The following is a 21,111-nucleotide window of genomic DNA, read 5'->3' as shown; positions in this document are numbered from 1 at the left end:
ATTTTATTTTTTTCATTGCATTGTTATTATTATTATTGAGATGGTGTCTTGCTCTGTCGCCTAGGCTAGAGCACAGTGGTGCAATCTCGGTTCATTGCAAGCTCTACTTCCTGGGTTCAAGCAATTCTCCTGACTCAGCCTCCCAGGTAGCTGGGATTACAGGCATGGGCCACCACATGCCGCTGATTTTTATCTCTTCTTTTTTCCCTTTCTTATTTTTATTTTTTTGAGACAGAGTCTTAATCTGTTGCCCAGACTAGAGTGCAATGGCGTGATCTCAGCTCATTGCAACCTCTGCTTCCCAGGTACAAGCGATTCTCCTGCCTCAGCCTCTCAAGTAGCTGGGATTACAGGTGCCTGCCATCACACCTGGTTAATTTTTGTATTTTTGGTAGAGATGGGGTTTTGCCATGTTGATCAGGCTGGTCTTGAACTCCTGATGTCAAGTGATCCACCCACCTCGGCCTCCCAAAGTGCTGGGATTACAGGCTTGAGCCACCACGCCCAGATGATTTTTTTCTTTTTAGTAGAGACGGGGTTTCACCATGTTGGCCTGGCTGGTCTTGAACTCTTGACCTTAACTGATCCACTTGCCTCAGCCTCCCAAAGTCCTGGGATTCCAGATGTGAGCCACCTCTGCCTGGCTATTTTATTTTTATTTCATTAGTTTTGGGGGAACACGTGGTGTTCGGCTGCATGAAAAAGTTATTTAGTGGATGATTTCTTTTTTTGAGATGGAATCTCACTCTGTGGCCCAGGCTGGAGAGCAGTGGCATGATCTTCGCTCACTGCAACCTCTGCCTCCCAGATTCAAGCAATTCTCCAGTCTCAGCCTCCTGAGTAGCTGGGATTACAGGTGCACACCACCAAGCCTGGCTAATTTTTGTATTTTTTTTTCCTTTTTCCTTTTTTTTTTTTTTTAGCAGAAATGGGGTTTCACCATGTTGGCCAGGCTGGTCTCAAACTCCTGACTTCAAGTGATCTGCCTGCCTCAGCCTCCCGAAGTGCTGAGATTACAGGCATGAGCCACTGCGCCCGTCCTTTAGTGGTGATTTCTGAGACCTTGGTGCACCCATTACCCAAGCAGTACACACTGTACCTAGTGTGTAGTCTTAACCTCATCCGCCTCCCACCCTTCCCCTTGAGTTCCCACGGTCCATTGTAGCATTTTCCCCCCGAGACAGAGTCTCGCTCTGTCGCCAAAGCTGAGGTGCAATGGTGCATCTCGGTTCACTACAACCTCTGCCATCTGGATTCAAGCGATTTTCCTGCCTCAGCCTCCCAAGTAGCTGGGATTACAGGTGCCTGCCACCACATCTAATTTTTTTTTTTTTTTTTGTATTATTAGTAAAGATGGGGTTCACCATGTTGGCCAGGCTGGTCTTGAACTCCTGACCTCAGGTGATCTGCCTGCCTTGTCCTCTCAAAGTGCTGGGATTATAGGTGTGAGCCACCATGCTGGGCCCCATTATATCATTCTGTTTTTTTGGAGATGGAGTTTCACTCTTGTCACCCAGGCTGGAGTGCAATGGTGCGATCTCAGCTCACTGCAACCTCCACCTCCCGGTTCAAGCGATTCTCCTGCCTCAGCCTCCTGAGTAGCTAGGACTACCTGTGTGTGCCACCATGCTCAGCTAATTTTTGTATTATTAGTAGAGACAGGCTTTCATCGTGTTAGCCAGACTGGTCTCGAACTCCTGAACTCAGGTGATTCACCCGCCTTGGCCTCCCAAAGTGCTAGGATTATAGGTATAAACTACCGTGCCTGGCCCAGTATATTGTTTTTATTCCTTTGCGTCCTCATAGCTTAGCTTTGGTATATAACTGTTTTGGGCCTGGCTTGGTAGCTCATGCCTGTAATCCCAGTACTTTGTGAGGCCAAGGAGGGCAGATCACGAGGTCAGGAGATGGAGACCATCCTGGCTAGCACAGTGAAACTCTGTCTCTACTAAAAATACAAAAAATTAGCCAGGCATGGTGGTGGGCGCCTGTAGTCCCAGCTGCTTGGGAGGCTGAGGCAGGAGAATGGTGTGAACCCAGGAGATGGAGCTTGCAGTGAGCCGAGATCATGCCACTGCTCTCCAGCCTGGGGGACAGAGTGAGACTCCATCTCAAACAAACAAAGAAAAAACCGTTTTGAAATGATCATCTTTGGTTACTGGGATGCATGGAAAAGTCATAAGAGTGGCACTAGTCTGAGGCTGGACAGGCCACTCCCGGGCAGATGTCTTTGCAGAAGTATTTTCTGTGTAAGGTTGTGATGGCCTTTGTGTAAGGCTGTGAGTTGTTTGTTTTTTGAGGCAGGGTCTTGCTCTGTCACCTGGGCTGGAGTGCAGTGGCACTGTCAAGGCTCACTGCAGCCTCAACCTCACCTCAATCCTGTCACCTCAGCCTTCCAAAATGCTGGGATTACAGGTGTGAACCACTGCACGTGGCCGCAGCTATATTTTGACAATTTTCACCACCTCTTATCACTTCCGGTGGCTGCCAGCGTTCCTTGGCTTGTGGCTGCCTCACTCCAGTCTCTGTCTCCATGGTCACACTGGTTTCTCCTCTGCTGTGTGTGTCCTCTCCTCTGTGTGTCTGTCTTACAAGGACACTGTGATCACATTCAGGGCATATCTAGATAATCCAGAATCATCTCCTCCTCTCAAAATATTTTACATACTTTAGGCTGGGTGTGGTGGGTCATGCCTGTAATCCCAGCACTTTGGGAGGCTAAGGCGGGTGGATCACTTGAGGTCAGGAGTTGGAGACCAGCCTGGCCAACACAGTGAAGCCCCATCTCTACTAAAAATACAAAAATTAGCTGGGCATGGTGGCGTGCGCCTGTAGTCCTAGCTACTCAGAAGGCTGAGGCGGAAGAATCACTTGAACCCAGGAGGTGGAGATTGCAGTAAGCTGAGATTGCGCCACACACTCCAGCCTGGGCGACAGAAGAAGACTCCTCCAAAAAACACAAAAAAGGCGGGGCATGATGGCTCATGCCTGTAATCCCAGCACTTTGAGAGTCCAAGGCAGACAGATCACTTGAGGCCAGGAGTTTGAGACCAGCCTAAACAACATGGCAAAACCTCGTCTCTACTAAAAATACAAAAAAAGAAAAAATTAGCTGGACGTGGTGGCGAACGCATGTAGTATCAGCTACTCAGGAGACTGAGGCACAAGAATCACTTGAACCTGGGAGATGGAGGTTGCAGTGAGCTGAGACTATACCATTGCACTCCAGCCTGGGTGACAGAGTGAGACTCTGTCTCAAAAAAATCGTTAACATACTTTTCCACTTAAGGTATTAGTCACTCTTGCGCTGTATAAGTAGTATCCACAGGTTTTGGGAATTAGGATGTGGGTGGAGCTCTCTGGGGAGGGGGGCAACATTCAATCCATTACATAGGGTGACCCCAACCTGTGCCCCGACCCCTCTCCAGGGTTCAACTTCTCAGCAGAGTCTGTGGCCAGGCCTGAGGGGAGGGTGAACATGTACCACCACCTTGTGGAGACACTCAAGTTTGCCAGGGGGCAGAGGTGGAGGCTGAAGGACCCTCGCAGCCACCCAAAGCTCCAGGTGAGGTTGCTGAGGTTGCTGGGCTGGTGGGCTGTCCTCCCCACTGGCTCAGGACTTAGCATGAAAGGAGGGTCAGGCCCAGCAGGGGGAGGTTGGAGGGAGATGTATGTGGTTCTAGGCCAGGGCAGGACTGAAAGGGATCTCAGGGTGGCAGGTACAGGGGTCAGATGCAGGAGTGGCACCATATCTCAAAGGACCTGGAGGGTGGGCAGAGTCTAGACCTAGCCTGGGCTTGAGGGAGGCCTGGCCACAAGGTAGAGAACAGACTGGAGGTGGCCCCCATGGGGGCTGAGCTTGTCCTGTCCTTGGTTCTGTGGATCCCGCCTGGCCCCTCACTGACCCTCCCACTTGCCCACCCACGCCAGAATGCCTCCCAGGACCTGCTGGGGGAGACCCTGGCCCAGCTCATCCGCCAACAGATCGATGGCCGGGGGGACCACCAGCTCAACCACTACAGCTTGGCCGAGGCCTGGGGCCACGGGACAGGCACGTCCCATGTGTCTGTGCTGGGGGAGGATGGCAGCGCCGTGGCTGCCACCAGCACCATCAACACACCGTGCGTGGGGCCTGGGGGAAGGCTGGTGGCCTCACTCCTCCTCTCTTATACTTGCACTCCCGCAGCCCCATGTCCCCTCACTTGTCCCCATGGAGCAGCACCTTGCTTTTGCCCTTTGTCTCCTCCTCTATTTCAAAAGAGGCCCCAACCCCTGACATCTCTGGCTGGAAAGGCTGCTGCTGGGGTGGCCCCGAGCCAAGACTTACCTGGGAATGGGCGGCCTCACTCAGAAGGGTGCCCTGATATGGGGGCACAGGTGGGTCTTTGGGGACCCCTTGTGGTTGTTGCCAGGGAGAGAATAGTGGCTCCAGCATGCTTCGGGGCAGGCAGCTGTAAAATGAGGGGTCCTGCAAGGTGGGCAGGGCAGGCGGTGTCTGGTGGGAGCCCAGGCTCTGCCTCCATGGCTGCAGCTTTGGAGCGATGGTGTATTCACCACGGACAGGCATCATCCTCAACAACGAGCTCCTGGACTTATGCGAGAGATGCCCCCGGGGTTCCGGCACCACCCCCTCACCTGGTAAGAACAAGGCTTCCCACTCGGGGTCCACAAGGGCCCCAACCAGGGGAGAGGTGGGAGGGGGCTGGGCTGGGGCTGCATGCTTACCCCTGGATGGGTCATTGCACTGGCTAAGCCGCTGTTTGCTCAGCAGTGAATGGAGACAGGGTGGGTGGAGCTCCCGGAGGGTGCTGGCCCCCAGTTCCAGGCGAGCGGTCCCCATCCTCCATGGTGCCCTCCATCTTGATCAACAAAGCCCAGGGGTCGAAGCTAGTGATTGGCGGGGCTGGCGGGGAGCTCATCATCTCTGCTGTGGCCCAGGTGAGTCTGGGGGGCTCTGGGCTCAAGTGTCTCCTCTCTGGGCAGCATACTGTCTGACTCTCCCTGGAGTGGGGATGTGAGGGCTGATGTAGGGTAGCAGGTACCCCCTTTCTCCCTGCATCCCTCATCTCTCCCCCAGGCCATCATGAACAAGCTGTGGCTTGGCTTTGACCTGAGAGCGGCCATTGCAGCCCCCATCCTGCATGTCAACAGTAAGGGCCGTGTGGAGTACGAGCCCAGCTTCAGCCAGGTGAGGCTGAGGTCCGAGCTGGATGCCTAGGGCAGAGCCCACTCCCCAAGTCCATGCTGCTCAAAGCCACCTGGGAGGAACTCAGTCACTGAGATTCTTAGGACAGGTACACTTCAGCTTTGGGGGCCATAGGAGTTGGGGACCTTGATGGGTGAGGCCATCAGTGACCTCCAGGCCAGTTCCGTGGCCTCCAAGACAGAGAGCAGGGTGTTGTCTACACTGCTCCCAGGCTGAGGATCTCAGCACCTTGGCCTCTCTGGTCTGTGGTTGATGCCATTTTTCAGAAGTGAGTTTTCCTGGCTGGTGTCTCTCAGACTCTCCCTCATGGTGACTATTTCCTTGTGTGATTTGTAACTTATATTTGTGACTTTTTTTGTAAAAGAGGTTGTTTTTCCTGTGGCAGTCTATAAAGTAATTTTCTCCTGGGGCATTGGTGGTAATTTTTACTATATATATGGTTTTTTTTTTTTTTTTTTTTTGAGGCAGCATCTTGCTCTGCTGCCTAGGTTGGAGTGCACTATTGTGATCACAGCTCACTCCAGCCTTGACTTCCTGGGTTCAAGTGATCCTTCCTCCTCAGGCTCCCAAGGAACTAGGACTACAGGTGTGTGCCACCACACCTGGATAGTTTTTATTTTTTTGTTTTTCGTAGAGACAGGGTCTCTTGCCATGTTGCCTAGGCTGGTCTTAAACTCCTGAGCTCAAGCAATCTTCCCACCTTGGCCTCCCAAAATGCTGGGATTATAGGCGTGAGCCACCCTGCCTGGCCTACAAACATTTTTTTGATTCCCCACAAAAGCCCAGGGTGCAGCTCCAGGGGCTGAATTCTCCTGGCTGACTCCTCCTCCATCCGTAGACAGAGACTCGGCTTCCTTGGAGCATCTTTGGGTTGATGGATGCCCTTTGTTACGACCTATTTAAAAGGTTGATAGGGCCGGGCCCAGTGGTCATGCCTGTAATCCCAGCACTTTGGGAGGCAGAGGCAGGTGGATAACCTGAGGTCAGCACTTCCAGGCCAGCCTGGCCAACATGGTGAAACCCCATCTTTAGTGAAAATACAAAAATTAGCCAGGCATGGTGGCACACACCTGTAATCCCAGCTACTCAGGAGGCTGAGGCAGGAGAATCGCTTGAACCTGGGAGGCGGAGGTTGCAGTGAGCTGAGATCGTGCCATTGCACTCCAGCCTGGGCAACAAAAGCAAAATTCTGTCTCAAAAAAAAAAAAAAAAGATTGCTATCTTTTCAAGGCTCCAAACTTGGTGCCTGAGGTCAGTTCAGTTCAGCTAACTGAGGTTCAAGGTCCTCAAAGCTGCCTCTCCTGTTATGAGATTTCTTTGGTCTCAAGTCCACCTTCCAAAGCCCTTAGAACCTGAGAACCATGGACTGGGACCTTAGGGTAGGAACAGAGTGTAGTCCCCAACAGTCTTCGTCTTCACACCTTGAGACTAAGGACCTCAGCCTGTTAGGCTCAAATTCTTGGAGTTTGCAGGCCTCCCTCCCCATGCAGGGTCCTTCGCATGACAGGAAGACCCTCTCAGGACTCTCAGGTTCCAGGGATCTTAGATATGGAGGATTTCAAGATCCAGGGCACATCCTTTGGAGCCCTCCTCCCTTGACTCTTTTTTTATTTTTATTTTTTTTTAGGCAGTCTCACTCTGTCACTCAGGCTGGAGTGCAGTGGCACAATCTTGCCTCACTGCCACCTCCGCTTCCCAGGTTCAAGCAATTCTCCTGCCTCAGCCTCTGAATAGCTGGGACTACAGGCGCGCAAACCAAACCTGGCTAATTTTTGTATTTTTAGTAAAGACGGGGTTTCCTCATGTTGGCCAGGTTGGTCTCGAACTCCCAACCTCAAGTGATCTGCCCACCTTAGCCTTCCAAAATGCTGGGCTTACAGGCATGAGCCACTGCGCCTGGCCCTCCCTTGACTCTTGACTGAAGGACCTTTGTCCTCGTGAACATCAGTTCCCAGGACCTTTTACACTGAGGACCTGAAATGCTGAGAATTTGGGAGATGACAGTCTGGGGACTGGGATTAATGGAATCCAGTGGCCCACGAACCTAAGGTTCTCAGTTCCCTTGGGGAGCTGGAATGTCAGCTATTCAGGTCTAGGGCTTTCCATGGAGTAAATTCTAAACTCTGGGTTGGAGACGTTGAGCCTCCAAGAACCTTCACAGCTAAGGCCCAGCGACTAGGGTGAGGAAAGTCTTTGATCCTCAGAGTCTTGGAGTTTGGCCAGTAGACTCTGAGGAATGGAGTCTCTGAGCACTGTAAGTCCAGCTTTGGCTTCAGCAGTGAGGATCTTGGCCCTCAAGTCTAAGGACAGTGGGCAATTCTACGAATTGTCAGTCACGGGGAACTTATAGCCAAATGTGCAGGGCTCCAAAGACCTCATTTGCCCTGTCAGCAGCTCAGGCCATGTGGCATCACCTGATGCACCTAGATGTCTCCGAAATCTCAGGCCCTGCGGGGTTAGGTTCTCGGGTTATTAGTCTTTTTTTTTTTTTTTTCTTTTTGGCTTGTTATTGTTGTTGAGACACAGTTTCACTCTGTTATCCAGGCTGGAGTGCAGTGGCGCGATCTCAGCTCATTGCAACCTCCACCTCCTGGGTTCAAGTGATTCTCCTGCCTCAGCCTCCCGAGTAGCTGGGATTACAGGCCCACACCACCATGCCCGGCTAATTTTTGTATTATTAGTAGAGATGGGGTTTTGCCATGTTGGCCAGGCTGGTCTGGAACTCCTGACCTCAGGTATCCGCCTGCCTCGGCCTCCCAAATTGCTGGGATTACAGGCGTGAGTGACTGCGCCCAGCCAAGTTCTCAGGTCATTAGTCTTAAATGGTATCTGGAAACATGGGGCCCTCGTAGCACAGGTCCCTGTACTCTAGGACTTCTGCCCCTTTACAGACTGGTAGTTCGTGAGGACCATAGCCCCAGGCAGGGCAAGGTACTTGGCACCTTAGGAACGAGCACAAGGCTAGGGGCTACTTTGGTCTCTGACTTCCTTGAAGTCCACAAATTCAGGGTCTCGAGTCTGAGCCTATAGGCCCCCATGCCCCGAGTGTCTCACACTGTGGGACTGTGTGTGCCTTTAGCTTAGGGATCTAATTTCCTTGGATTCACGGGTATTCACGTCCTTATCCTAGCTGAATTCTCCACCAATAGATACCAGTAGGGCCCTAAAGTTGTGGGTTCCTGGGTGTCTAAGGTCTTGACATCGTGTGTTGAGATCATAGGTCTTTTTTGAAAATTTTTTGAGTCAAGGTCTTGTAACCACGGATTCATAAAGACAGGGGAATTACAATAGAGAAAGAGTAATTCAGGCAGAGCCTGCTGGGTGGGAGACCGGAGTTTTATTATCACTCAAATCAGTCTACCTGAACATTCGGGGAGTAGAGTTTTTTCGTGTTTGTTTTGTTTTGTTTTGTTTTTGAGACAGAGTCTCACTCTGTCGCCCAGGCTGGAGTGCAGTGGCATGATCTGTAACCTCTGCCTCCTGGGTTCAAGCAATTCTCATGTCTCAGCCTCCCAAGTAGCTGGGATTTCAGGTGTGCGCCACCAAGCCTGGCTAATTTTTGTATTTTTAATAGAAACAGGGTTTCTCCATGTTGGCCAGGCTGGTCTCGAACTCCTGACCTCAGGTGATCTGCCCACCTCTGCCTCCCAAAGTGCTGGGATTATAGGCGTGACCACCGCACCTGGCTAAGGTGCAGTGTTTTTAAGGACAGCTTGGTGGGTTGGGGGAAGCCAATGAGCCAGGAGTGCTGATTGGTCAGGGATGAAATCACAGGGAGTTGGCTGGGCCCGGTGGTTCATGCCTGTAATCCCAGCACTTTGGGAGGCTGAGGTGAGTGGGTCACCTGAGGTCAGGAGACTGGCCTGGCCAACATGGCGAAAACCTGTCTCTACTAAAAATACAAAAATTAGCTGGGCGTAGTGGCAGGCGCCTGTAATCCCAGCTACTGGGGAGGCTGAGGCAAGAGAATCACTTGAATCTGGAAGAGGAAGTTGCAGTGAGCCAAGATCGTGCCATTGCATGCCAGCATGGGTGAAAGAGCAGGACTCCATCTCAAAAACAGACACACACACAAAAAAAAACCTGGAAATCGTAGAATCATAGGGAGTTGAAACTGTCTTCTTGAGCTGAGTCAGTTCCTGGGTGGGGGCCACAAGATCAGATGAGCCAGTTAATCCATCTGGATGGTGCCAGCTGATCCATCAAGTGCGGGGTCTGCAAAATTTCTCCAACACTGATCTTAGGAGCAGTTTAGGGAGGGTCAGAATCTTTAGACTTCAGCTGCATGACTCCTAAACAGTAATTTCTAATCTTGTGGCTCATGTTAGTCCTATGAAGGCAATCTAGTGCCCAGACAAGAAGGAGGTCTGCTTTGGGAAAGGGCTGTTACTATCTTTGTTTTAAACTATAAACTAAGTTTCTCTCAAAGTTAGTTCAGCCTACACCCAGGAATGAACAAGGACAACTGGGAGGTTAGAAGCAAAATGGAGTTGATTAAGTTAGATCTCTCACTGTCTCAGTCATAATTTTGCAAAGGCGGTTTCAGTCTTGCTCTTTTGCCCAGGCTGGAGTGCAGTGTCAGAATCAAGGCTCACTGCATCCTCAAACTCCTGGCCTCAAGGGATGCTCCTGCTTCAGCCTCCTGAGTAGCTGGGACTACAGGCACAGGGCCACCACACCCAACTAATTTTTTCTTTTTTCTTTTTTTTTAATAAAGACGTGATCTCACTATGTTGCCCAGGCTGGTCTTGAACTCCTGAGCTCAAAAGATCCTCCTGCCTCAGCCTCCAAAAGTGCTGGGATTACAGGTGTGAGCCACCGGGCCCAGCCCAATTTTTGATTTTCTTGTAGAGATGGTGTCTTGCTTTGTTGTTGCCCTGGCTGTTCTGAAACTCTTGGCCTCAAGTGATCCTCCCACCTTGGCTCCCAAGTGGCTAACACTGTAGGTATGTGCCACCATGCCTGGCCTTTTTTTTTTTTTTTTTTTTTTTTTGAGAAACAGGATCTTTCTGTATTGCCCAGGCTGATCTCAAACTCCTGGCCTCAAGTGATCCTCCTTCCTCAGCTTCCCAAAGTGTTGGGATTACAGGTGTGAGCCACTGTGTCTGGCCTCAGTGTCTAAATCTTGAGAAGCCATGTCCATCATCGAAGGCCCCCTGAACTCAGATTTGCACTTCAAGGCCCTGGTGTCCTTGGATCCAGAACAGACATGAACTTGCATCTGGAGGTCTTCAGGCCTGGGTGGTGTCCTTCGTACATAATCCCTGGAGGTTGACCTTGTCCTCTATGGGCCTTTGGATCTCTTCCATGCTCCCATCAGGTCCTCCCCTCTTCCTGTGTCTTCAGGCCCTCTTCCTCTCAGTCTTGCCTTTTGATCATTTTTCTCATTTCTTGCAGAGGCCCCTCCCTTTGGGAGATGGGCTGAGCTGCCCTCCCCTGTGAACCTGCTTTCTCTCCTCTCCAGGAGGTGCAGAGGGGACTCCAAGACCGTGGCCAGAACCAGACCCAGAGGCCCTTCTTCTTGAATGTGGTCCAGGCCGTGTCCCAGGAGGGGGCCTGTGTGTATGCCGTCTCGGACCTGAGGAAGGGTGGGGAGGCCGCAGGCTACTAAGACACTGCTCTGCCCAGAGCTGAAGTCCGGCCCCACCATGGGTCCTATGTCCAGGCCGGACGTGGCTGGGAGACCAAGTACTCTGGCAGGATCTGGACCCCTGGCAGGGGAGTCCAGCTGAGAGTGGAAGAGGTGGCAGGGACCAGCTGGGCAGATGGGAGGCTGAGCCTCTTTCCTGACCCCCTTTCCCAGAGCCCCTGGTGGCCCTGAACTGGCCCCTCTATCCCTCCGCAGGCCTCTTGCCTGGGGCCACTCTCCCACCCGCTCAACCTGTATATCCTCCAGTTCAAGATTAAAGAAGAGGCGGACTGTGGCCTGATTCCATGGTTCTACGTGGGGGAGGGGACCATCGGACAGTGCACAGAGGGGTGCCTGCACCAGGCTCCTATGGTTCTCCACACTGCACCACCATGGAGGTGGGGAAACTGATGTTCGCAGACCAGCCGAACCTCAGCCAGGCCACCCCTGGACAGAGACAAGCGCCACCTCTGCACCCCCCAACACCTCACCACTCTGGTGGCCAGGACTCAGCAGCCTGACTGGCCCCAGTCCTGAGAGCTGGTTAACTGAAAAATCACACAATTCACAAATTTGGAAAAGATACTTTTTTCTTTCTTCTTTCCTTTCTTTTTTTCTTTTCTTTTCTTTTTTTTGAAATAGGGTCTTGCTTTGTCGTTCAGGCTGGAGTGCAGTGGTACAATCACAGCTCACTGCGCCCTTAACCTCCTGGGCTCAAGCCATCCTTCTGCCTCAGCCTCCCAAGTAGCTGGGACTACAGGTGTAACCTGGCCAATTTTTCCATTTTTTTTGTAGAGACAGGGTCTTGCTATGTTGCCCAGGCTGGTCTTGAACTCCTGGTCTCAAGCCATCCTCCCTCCTCAGCCTCCCAAAGTGCTGGGATTATAGGTGTGAGCCACTATGCCCGACAAGATTTTCTTTTTTTTTTTTCCTTCAACTTGTATTTTAAGTTCAGGAGCCCATAGGTAGGATATGCAGGTTTGTTACATAGATAAACACACGTGCTTTGGTTGTTTGTTGCAGATATCAACCCATCACCTAGGTATTAAGCCCAGCATCCATTAGCTATTCTTCCTGAAGCTCTCCTCCCATCCCCCGACTTTCTTTCTTTTTTTTTTTCTTTGAAACAAAGTCTCACTCTGTTGCCGAGGCTGGAGTGCAGTGGCACAATCTCAGCTCACTGCAACTTCTGCCTCCCAGCTTCAAGTGATTCTCCTGCCTCGGCCTCCTCCTGAGTAGCTGGGATTACAGGCATGTACCATTGTTCAAACATTATTCAAAACGACCACAGAGCACTTCACTGCACAGTGAAGTGGGCTACTGGTGAACATCTGGCTCTGAGACTTAAGGATTCTGATGAAGAATGCTGGGCTGAACATCCTTCTCTGAAAACCAACCAGAGCAGTTTATGGTCAATGATCTCTTATCAGGAGAAAGTTACTGAAATTGGTCTCTTGTACAGTCAGAGCTGTAGTTGTGGCTGGAAGAACGGGGTCAAGGAGTCAGCATCCGTGAGCTGGATGAGCTGCCAAGTGTATTAACGTTGCTTCAGGCCGGTGCTTGTTTAGCTGCTGGAGAAAAAGGAAAGCCTCGTTGCTGTTAGAACAGCTTATTCTTTAAGCGCGGGGTGCATGAATTAACCCTTGCCTGGCTTGGCCTTGGGTCCTCTTTATAATTCGGTATCTCATTGCCACAGAATCTGTCACTTTTTTTGAGACAGGGTCTGGCTCTGTCACCCAGGCTGGAATGCAGGGCGTGATCTTGGCTCGCTGCAGCCTTTGCCTCCCTGGCTTAAGTCATCTTCTCACCTCAGCCTCTCAGGTGGCACAAACCACCATGCTCGCTGCCATACTCAGTTTTTTTTTTTTTTTTTTTTTTTTTTTGAGACAGGGTCTCACTTTATCACCCAGGCTGGAGTGAAATGGTGCAGTCTCAGCCCACTGCAGCCTCGACCTCCTGGGCTCAAGCCTCCTCCCACCTCAGGTCCCCAAATAGCTGGGAGTACAGGTGTGCATCGCCATGCCTGGCTGGTTTTTTGCTTTTTTTGTAAAGATGGGGTTTCACCATGTTGCCCAGGCTGGTCTCAAACTCCTGGCTTCAAACAATCCTTCTGCTTCGGCTTCCCAAAATGCTGAGATTACAGGCGTGAGTCACTACGCCTGGCCCTCATCCATATTTTGAATGAAGTGATTCTTTGTTGTGAGGGCCGTCCCCACACTGTAGGATGTTGAGCAGCATCCCGTGCCTCAGCCTGTGTGATGCAGTAGCACTCCCCACCACACACACCCACTCATGACAACCAAAACTGTCTCAAGGCAGTGCCACATCCCCCTGGTTGAGAATGGCCGCTCTAAACCAACAGGCCCCTAACTTCCATAAACAGCTTTGCCAGCTGCAGGGCGGGTACATGGCGCTCTCTGGGGATCTCGCTAGAGGGATCCGGGACTCCTGCCCCTCACTGGTTCCTGGGAACATCGGCTGTTCCTACATCACCCCAAATGTGCCACAGAAGTTGTTTTAGTCTGCCTGGGCTGCTGTAACAAAATACTGGAAAGTCGGTGGCTTACAGCATTTTACAGAAATTTATTGCTCACAGCTCTGGAGGCTGGGAAGTCCAAGATCAAGGTGCTGGCAGATTTGATGTCCTGTGAGGACCCATGTCCTCATATATGGCGCCTTCTAACTGACATAGTGGAAGAAGCTAACTAGCTCTCTGGGGTCTCTTTTATTTAATTACTTTAGAGACACGGTCTCACTCTGTCACCAAGGCTGGAGTGCAATGGCATGATCATAGCTCACTCCTGTACCCAAGAGATCTTCCTGCCTCAGCCTCCTCAGCAGCTGGGACTGTAGGTGCAGCCCACTATGCCCGGCTTCTGGGGTCTCTTTTATAGGGCGCTAATCCCATTCATGAGGGCTCTACCCTCATGACCTAACCACATCCCAAAGGCCCCACCCGCTGATACTATCACATTGGTGATTAGCTTTCAACATGTGAATTTTGGGGGCATAGTGGGCCCACCTGGATGGTCCAGGATAATCTCCCCATCTCAAAATCCTTAACTGAATCACATCTTCAGAGTCACTTTTGCCACATAAGGTCTAATCTTGGGTTCTAGGGATTGGGACATGGACATATTTGGAGGTTGTATGTGGGAGAGGGGCGGGATGGGGCTAATTCCTAATCTGGGCTTGACTGTGTGGCTGGAAGGGGTGGTCTGGCAGACTAGGAGGAAGGTCAGGGAGCAAAAGCTGGCTCACTTTGAGATGAGGGGCCAAGCCAGCCCACCACTCGGGCAGACCTGCCATCATCACTGACTTTCGTGGGCCGCTGCCAGAACTCAGGCAGATGCGAGACCACCAGCTTCTCCTGGGATCTGGCTTTGGGAGTCAGCAGAAAACAGATCTTTGAAAGCAGCAGGCCTGGGTCAGGGGTCCAGGGTGCAGAAATGGTGGGTTTAGAGAGAAGGGAGTCTCTGGAGTGCTTCAGTGTGGTGGGATCCAGAGGCTGAACTCACACCGTCAGGCCCTCTGTGTGGTAGCCTCCCCCTAGATGGGCTCCCAGGCCATGGTCCCAATGGCTTCAGTTGAACTTCATGCCCTGCAGGGTGACAGAGCTTCTCCCCTTGCAGTTTAACCAAAGTCCCAGATCCAGCTCTCAATGCGGCCCCTCTGAGCAGTCTTCATGGGCAGGGGAGGGCTGAGGAGAAGTGGCTGGCTCAGGTCTGTGGGGCCACCTTGAGACCTATTGGAAGCAGCCACCTGTCCCAAACCCTGTGGGCCAAAAAGGAAAAGGGAACCAAAGAAGGAAGAGGCTGCTAGGCACAAAACTCAGGTGCCCCACGGTGGGAACCTGGCTCTGTGCTCCCAGACCACACCTGCACGTGGGCGGGGGTGCTGGGAGGTTGCCTGGAGCTTGCTTGGGAAGGCCTGGCCAGTCTGTCCCATCAGTGCCTCCCAGCAGCACCCACAGAGCATGATAACTTTGTCCCTGCATGTCAGGGAGAGGAATAGGGGCTCCTGTTCCCTGCAGCAGGGGTGCAACCCTGGCTCCGTGGTGCTGGATTCTGACTTACCTGCAGAGTGAGTGTGCACTCCATGGATCCTCGGCCAACCTTGGGACTGCCACCTACCCAGAGAAGTCTCGTTCACCAAATCAAAATAAATAAGCCAGGTGCGGTGGCTCATGTCTACAATCCCAGCACTTTGGGAGGCCGAGGCAGGTGGATTATTTGAGGTTAGGAGTTCAAGACCAGCCTGGCTAACATGGTGAAACCCTGTCTCTACTAAAAATACAAAATAATTAGCCAGGTGTGGTGGCCGGCACCTGTGACCACAGCTGATTGGGAGGCTGAGACAGGAGAATTGCTTGAACCTGGGAGGCAGAGGTTGCAGTGAGCTGAGATCGTGCCACCGTACTCCAGCCTGGGTGACAGAGCGAGACTCCATCTCAAAAACAAGCAAACAAACAAAAGAACAAACAAAAATAAATAAATAAATAAAGTATATTATTTAAGAAGTTAGTAAAGGAGGCCAGGCATGGTGGCTTATACTTGTAATCCCAACACTTTGGGAGTCTGAGGCAGGCCGATCATTTGAGGTCAGAAGTTTGAAATCAGTCTGCCCAACATGGTGAAACCCCATCTCTATTAAAAATACAAACATTAACCAGGCAGGTGGCACGCATCTGTAATCCCACTTATTCAAGAGGCCGAAGCAGGAGAATCACCTGAACCTGGCAGGCAGAGGTTTCTGCAAGCCGAGATCATGCCACTTCACTCCAACCTGGGTGACAGAGCGAGACTCCATCACAAAAAAAAAAAAAGAGAGAGAAAAGAAAAAAAAAAAGTAAAGGAAAAATAAAGAAAGCGAAAAAACTCAGGAACAACTGAAGCAGAAACTGATAAATCTGAAATCAGAATAATAGGTCTTTGAAAAAATATATAATAGGCTATTAGCTAGTGAATTGATACAAATGAATACACAAAATAAGAAATGAGAATGAAGAAATAACCACATCTTTAGGGGAAGTTAAAAGATTACTCATCTTTCTTTTAATAAATTGGAAAACTTGGACATAATAAAAGCCTTTCTAGGATGATATAAATGGAGTTGAGTTGCAATACATAGGACATACTTAGGCTAAAAACAGTCATTTATCTGACATGCAGATTTAATTGGGTATCCTATATTTATTTATTTATTTATTTATTTATTTATTTATTTATTTTTTCTGAGACTGACTCTCACTCTATCACCCAGGTTGGAGTGCAGTGGTGCGATCTTGGCTCACTGCAACCTCCGCCTCCCGGGTTCAAGTGATTCTTGTGCCTCAGCCTCCCAAGTAGCTGGAATTACAAGCACCCGCCACCACATTTGGCTAAATTTTGTATTTTTAGTAGAGACAGGGTTTTACCATGTTGGCCAGGCTAGTCTGGAACTCCTAACCTCAAATGATCTGCTGGTCTTAGCTTGCCAAAGTGCTGGGAGTACAGGCGTAAGCCACTGTCCCCGGCCGGCAGCTATATTTTTATATTCTAACTTTGGCAACCTTAAATATAAGTAACAAATGAAACCAAAAATAATGGGCAAAGATCTAAACACATCAGCGATCACAAAAAGGAATTGAAAACATTGCCAGAACACTGTCCTGCCTTAAAAACCCTCTGGAAAGTTCCACAGGTTAAGTGTGTCCTGTCATTAGCACCTGAGATCTCTTCTGCTAATTAAGCTCCCACACCGTAGAATAAGGAGGAAAATTTCCGCATCTGCTTTACAAAGCCAGCATAGCATTGACCCCAAACTTGGCAAAGAAAACCACAGACTAATTGTGTTTATGATGCAAAGCAAAATCCTAACAAAATTGGAGAATATAAAATTAAAAAGGAGAACCAGTAGTGTATTAAAAAGAACAAGGTGACCTACCTACCAGCCTCTGCCTCAGCTTCTTGAGTAGTGAAACTACAGGCACACATCACCATGCCCAGCTAATATTTTGTAGAGATGGGGTTTCACCATGTTGCCCAGGCTGATCTTAAATCCTGAGCTCAAACAATCCTCCCACCTCGGCATCTCAACACTAATATTGCAAGGAAGGTCTTCTCGGTATGTCCCTGAACGTGACTCTTAGCTCTTATCTTTCACCAGAGGAGAAAAACATCACTCCATCAAGACTGAAGATGCATTTGACAACATTTAACACCCATTTTTATTTATTTATTATTTAAAGACAAGGTCTCGCTCTGTTGCCCAGGCTGGAGTGGAGTGGTACAATGACAGCTCACTGCAGCCTTGATCTCCTAGGCTCAAGAGATCCTCCTGCCTCAGTTTTTTTTGTTTGTTTTGTTTTGTTTTTGAGATTGAGTTCTGCTCTTGTTGCCCAGGCTGGAGTGCAGCGGTGTGATCTTGGCTCATTGCAACCTCTGCCTCCCGGGTTCAAGCGATTCTCCTACCTTGGCCACCCGAGTAGCTGGGACTACAGGCATGCGCCACCACGCCCAGCTAATTTTGAATTTTTAGTAGAGACAGGGTTTTACCATGTTGGTCAGGCTGGTCTCGAACTCCTGACCTCAGGCGATCCACCCACCCTGACCTCCCAAAGTGCTGAGATTATAGGCATGAGCCACCACACCCAGCCTCTGCCTCAACTTCTTGAGTAGCTGAAAATACAGGCACACATCACCACGCCCAGCTGGTATTTTTTTTTTTTTTTTTGAGACGGAGTCTCGCTCTGTCGCCCAGGCTGGAGTGCAGTGGCCGGATCTCAGCTCACTGCAAGCTCCGCCTCCCGGGTTGACGCCATTCTCCTGCCTCAGCCTCCCGAGTAGCTGGGACTACAGGCGTCCACCACCTCGCCCGGCTAATTTTTTTTGTATTTTTTAGTAGAGACAGGGTTTCACCGTGTTAGCCAGGATGGTCTCGATCTCCTGACCTCGCGATCCACCCGTCTCGGCCTCCCAAAGTGCTGGGATTACAGGCTTGAGCCACCGCGCCCGGCCTAATTATTGTATTTTTAGTAGAGACAGAGTTTCACCACGTTGGCCAGGCTGGTCTCGAACTTCTGACCTCAGGTGATCCACCTGCCTTGGCCTCCCAAAGTGCTGGAATTACAGGCGTGAGACACTGCGCCCAGCCATTAACACACATTCTTGATAAAAACAAACAGATTTAAAAAAAACAACACTGAATAAAATCGGAATGGATGAATACTCCTTTGTGAGGACAAAAGTGACTTTATCTTAAATGCTAATTCACCATGTAACTTCTAACTAACCCTGAGTCTGGGAATGCCTCCAAAATGTCTAGCTGATGTATTACTCATTATGCAGAAACACCTATTCACTGTACGTTTCCTCCAAAATCACCCTTGATGCTGTTGCAGAAATCACAGGCTATGACACCTGTGGCCATTTACACATTCCTTCCAGGGTACATATATTTTCCCCAAGATAAAAGTCCTGGGTCTGGGGGTTTGCAGTGTGAATGATTATATGTCTTGTGGCTGCCCAAGACCACGCTTCTGTCTATAAATTTCCTCAAATTAATTGTGCCGCACCAACAAACTTGATTTGTCGGCCTCTTTCTTCCGTTTCTTGGCTCCTTCAGCATGTCGGGGTCTCCTGGCACATACGATCCTTTAACAGAACTTCCCTTGACCCGAATATATATCTTAATACAACAGAAACAGCATCTGTTGGGCTGGGTGCTATTCTATTGCTTTATATGCATTAATTTATATAATTCTCTCCAGAAGGGGAGCTGTGATTATACCAGTTTTATAGATGGGGAGACTAAAGTCCCAATGTTCCAAATGTAAAAATTAGCCGGACATGGTGGCAGGCGCCTATAATCCCAGCTGCTTGGGAGGCTGAGGTGGGAGAATCACTTGAACCTGGGAGGTGGAGGTTGCAGTGAGCCGAGGTTGCACCACCGCACTCCAGAGTGAGATTCTGTCTCAAAAGAAACAAACCAAAATGAAACCATATAAATATTACAAGAACACATGAGCAAATTTTATTTATGTTCTTAGAGCGGGACAGGCCCTTTTAGGCATGTCATAAAACCAAAAAGCCATAAAAGAAAAAAAGCTAATAAATATGAACACGTAAAAATTAAAAATTCAAATTGTTTATTTTTATTTAAATATTTAAAAAAAATTTTTTTTGAGATGGAGTCTCACGCTGTTGCTCAGGCTGGAGTACAGTGGCACAATCTCAGCTCACTGGAATCTCCATTTCCCGGGTTCAAATGATTGTCCTGCCTCAGCCTCCCGAGTAGTTGGGATTACAGATGTCCACTGCCACATCCGGCTAATTTTTGTATTTTTAGTAGAGATGGGGTTTCACCATGTTGGTCAGGCTGGTCTCGAACTCCTGACCTCAGGTGATCCACCCACCTCAGCCCCACAAAGTGTTGGGATTACAGGCGTGAGCCACCGTACCCAGCCAAAAATTTTTGATTTAAAAATAATTTAAAAAATAGAGATGGGGTTTTGCCATGTTGCTCAGGCTGGTCTCAAACTCCTGGATTGAAGCAATCTGCCCACCTAAACCTTTCAAAGTGCTGGGATCTCAGGTGTGAGCCACTGTGTCCAGCCTTCACTGGTCTTTTAAGATTTTTTTTTTTTTTTTACAGCAAGCTGAACACAATGGTTCCCACCTGTGATCCCAGCACTTTGGGCGCCTCAGGTGGGTGGATCACTCGAGCCCAGGAGTTTGAGACCAGCCTGAGCAACATAGTAAGATCTCATCTCTATTATCAACCACTACAACAAAAGACCAGTGAAAAACCTGGAGAAAAACAGTTTCAATACATGATGTGGGGCTGGTTTTTGAAATATTTAAATACTTAAATATTTAATATTAGAGATTACGTATCCAGGAGAAACATGAACAGGGATGTGACTCATTGTTCGCAGAAAGAAAACTACAAATGGCTGTTTCAACAGACAAAAAGTTCTCAAGCCTACTCATAAATAAACATTGCCAATTCAAACAACAGTGAGATCCCACAGGGCCAGAGGAAGTGACTCCAGGCCCAGAACTTCCTCAGTGAATTCTTTGAAGCCCTGATGAAAGAAAAAATACCAGTCTTACACAAACTTCCAGAGAATATAAAAGAGGAAAGGTTGCTCAACGTCTTTGAAGAAGCAAGCACAACCTTGAAAGCAAAGCCTGGCCAAAAAAATGTCAAGAATGAAAAGTCTAGGGCTATTTGATTCATGACAGAGATGCATAACTCTTAAAACATGAACAAACCAAATCCAGGGTCACAGAAAGAAAAAAAAAAAAGCGTCACCACTAATTTAGGTTTGTTCCAGGAATGCAAGATTGGCTGAATATTAGAAAATGAAGGCTCATATCTGTAATTCCAGCACTTTAGGAGGCTGAAGCCTACAGATCACTTGAGCCCAGAAGTTTGAGACCAGCTGGGCCAACATGGTAAAAACCTGTCTCTACCAGAAAATGCAAAAATTAGCTGGCCATGGTGGCATTCGCCTGTAGTCTCAGCTACTCGGGAGGCTGAGGTGGGGGGATCACTTGAGCCTGAGAGGTGGAGGCTATAGTGAGCCATGATCACACCATTGCCCCCCAGCCTGGATGACAGGGCCTGACCCTGTCACAAAACAAAGAAAAGAAAAAAGAAAATTAAGCAACACAATTCATCACACTCACAGAATAAAGAAGAAAAGTCACTCACCATCTCAGTAGATGCAGAAAAGCATTTGATAAAATTTGCCAACATTCAGTTACAATAAAAACTCTCGGCAACTAGGAATGAAAGGAAACTTCCTTAATCTGATAAATTGTGGCTACAAAAACCTACAGTAAGTGTCATGCTTAAAGGCACAAACATAAAAAGCCTCCCTTTTGAGATTGAAACCAAGCTAAGAATTATTTCATTATTTCCTTTCAGTAGTATAAGGGAAGTCTTAGCCAATGTAATAAGGTGAGAAAAACCAAAGCCATGAAGATTGGAAAGGAGGACATGAAACTGTCATTGACAGCGCTGGAGCATCATCACCATCTTGGACAAGCACTGTCATTTTAAAGTTCACCTTGATCAAAAAATGCCTAAATCCAAAGGGCATCAGCCTAATGGCTAAGGTCAGCATGACCATAAACCACAAATAACATCTCCGACCAGAAACATTCTAAACCACTCCCTGACCAGAGACATGTCAGCCCTGAGATAACCTCCCCTCTGGCCAGAGAGATGTTAGCCCCAAGATAACCTCCCCTGGGACCAGAGACATTCCAACCCCACCATAAACTTC

At 49.3% G+C, this 21,111-nt stretch overlaps 1 protein-coding gene across 7 annotated transcripts in view; it reads left to right on the top strand.

Moving 5' to 3' along the window:
• Positions 1 to 11,136, top strand: part of GGT5 (gamma-glutamyltransferase 5) — a 28,819-nt gene extending 17,683 nt beyond the window's left edge. For 2 of the 7 annotated variants that reach the window (XM_033200821.1, XM_033200361.1), the window contains 6 exons: positions 3,429 to 3,565; positions 3,931 to 4,121; positions 4,532 to 4,638; positions 4,769 to 4,938; positions 5,078 to 5,188; positions 10,671 to 11,136. In XM_033200821.1, coding sequence (XP_033056712.1) covers positions 3,429 to 3,565; positions 3,931 to 4,121; positions 4,532 to 4,638; positions 4,769 to 4,938; positions 5,078 to 5,188; positions 10,671 to 10,817 — 863 coding nt within the window. In that variant the 3' untranslated portion in view covers positions 10,818 to 11,136. The remainder of the gene's footprint in view (positions 1 to 3,428; positions 3,566 to 3,930; positions 4,122 to 4,531; positions 4,639 to 4,768; positions 4,939 to 5,077; positions 5,189 to 10,670) is intronic. The other 5 variants (XM_033200450.1, XM_033200515.1, XM_033200669.1 and 2 more) reach the window with 5 other exon arrangements.
• Positions 11,137 to 21,111: the final 9,975 nt, after the last annotated feature.

Source organism: Trachypithecus francoisi, unplaced genomic scaffold (assembly GCF_009764315.1).
Source record: "Trachypithecus francoisi isolate TF-2019V2 unplaced genomic scaffold, Tfra_2.0 Contig00196, whole genome shotgun sequence".
Taxonomy (NCBI): Eukaryota; Metazoa; Chordata; class Mammalia; order Primates; family Cercopithecidae; genus Trachypithecus; species Trachypithecus francoisi.
The sequence above is the reverse complement of the archived record's forward strand: the minus strand, read 5'-3'. Positions and strand labels throughout refer to the sequence as shown.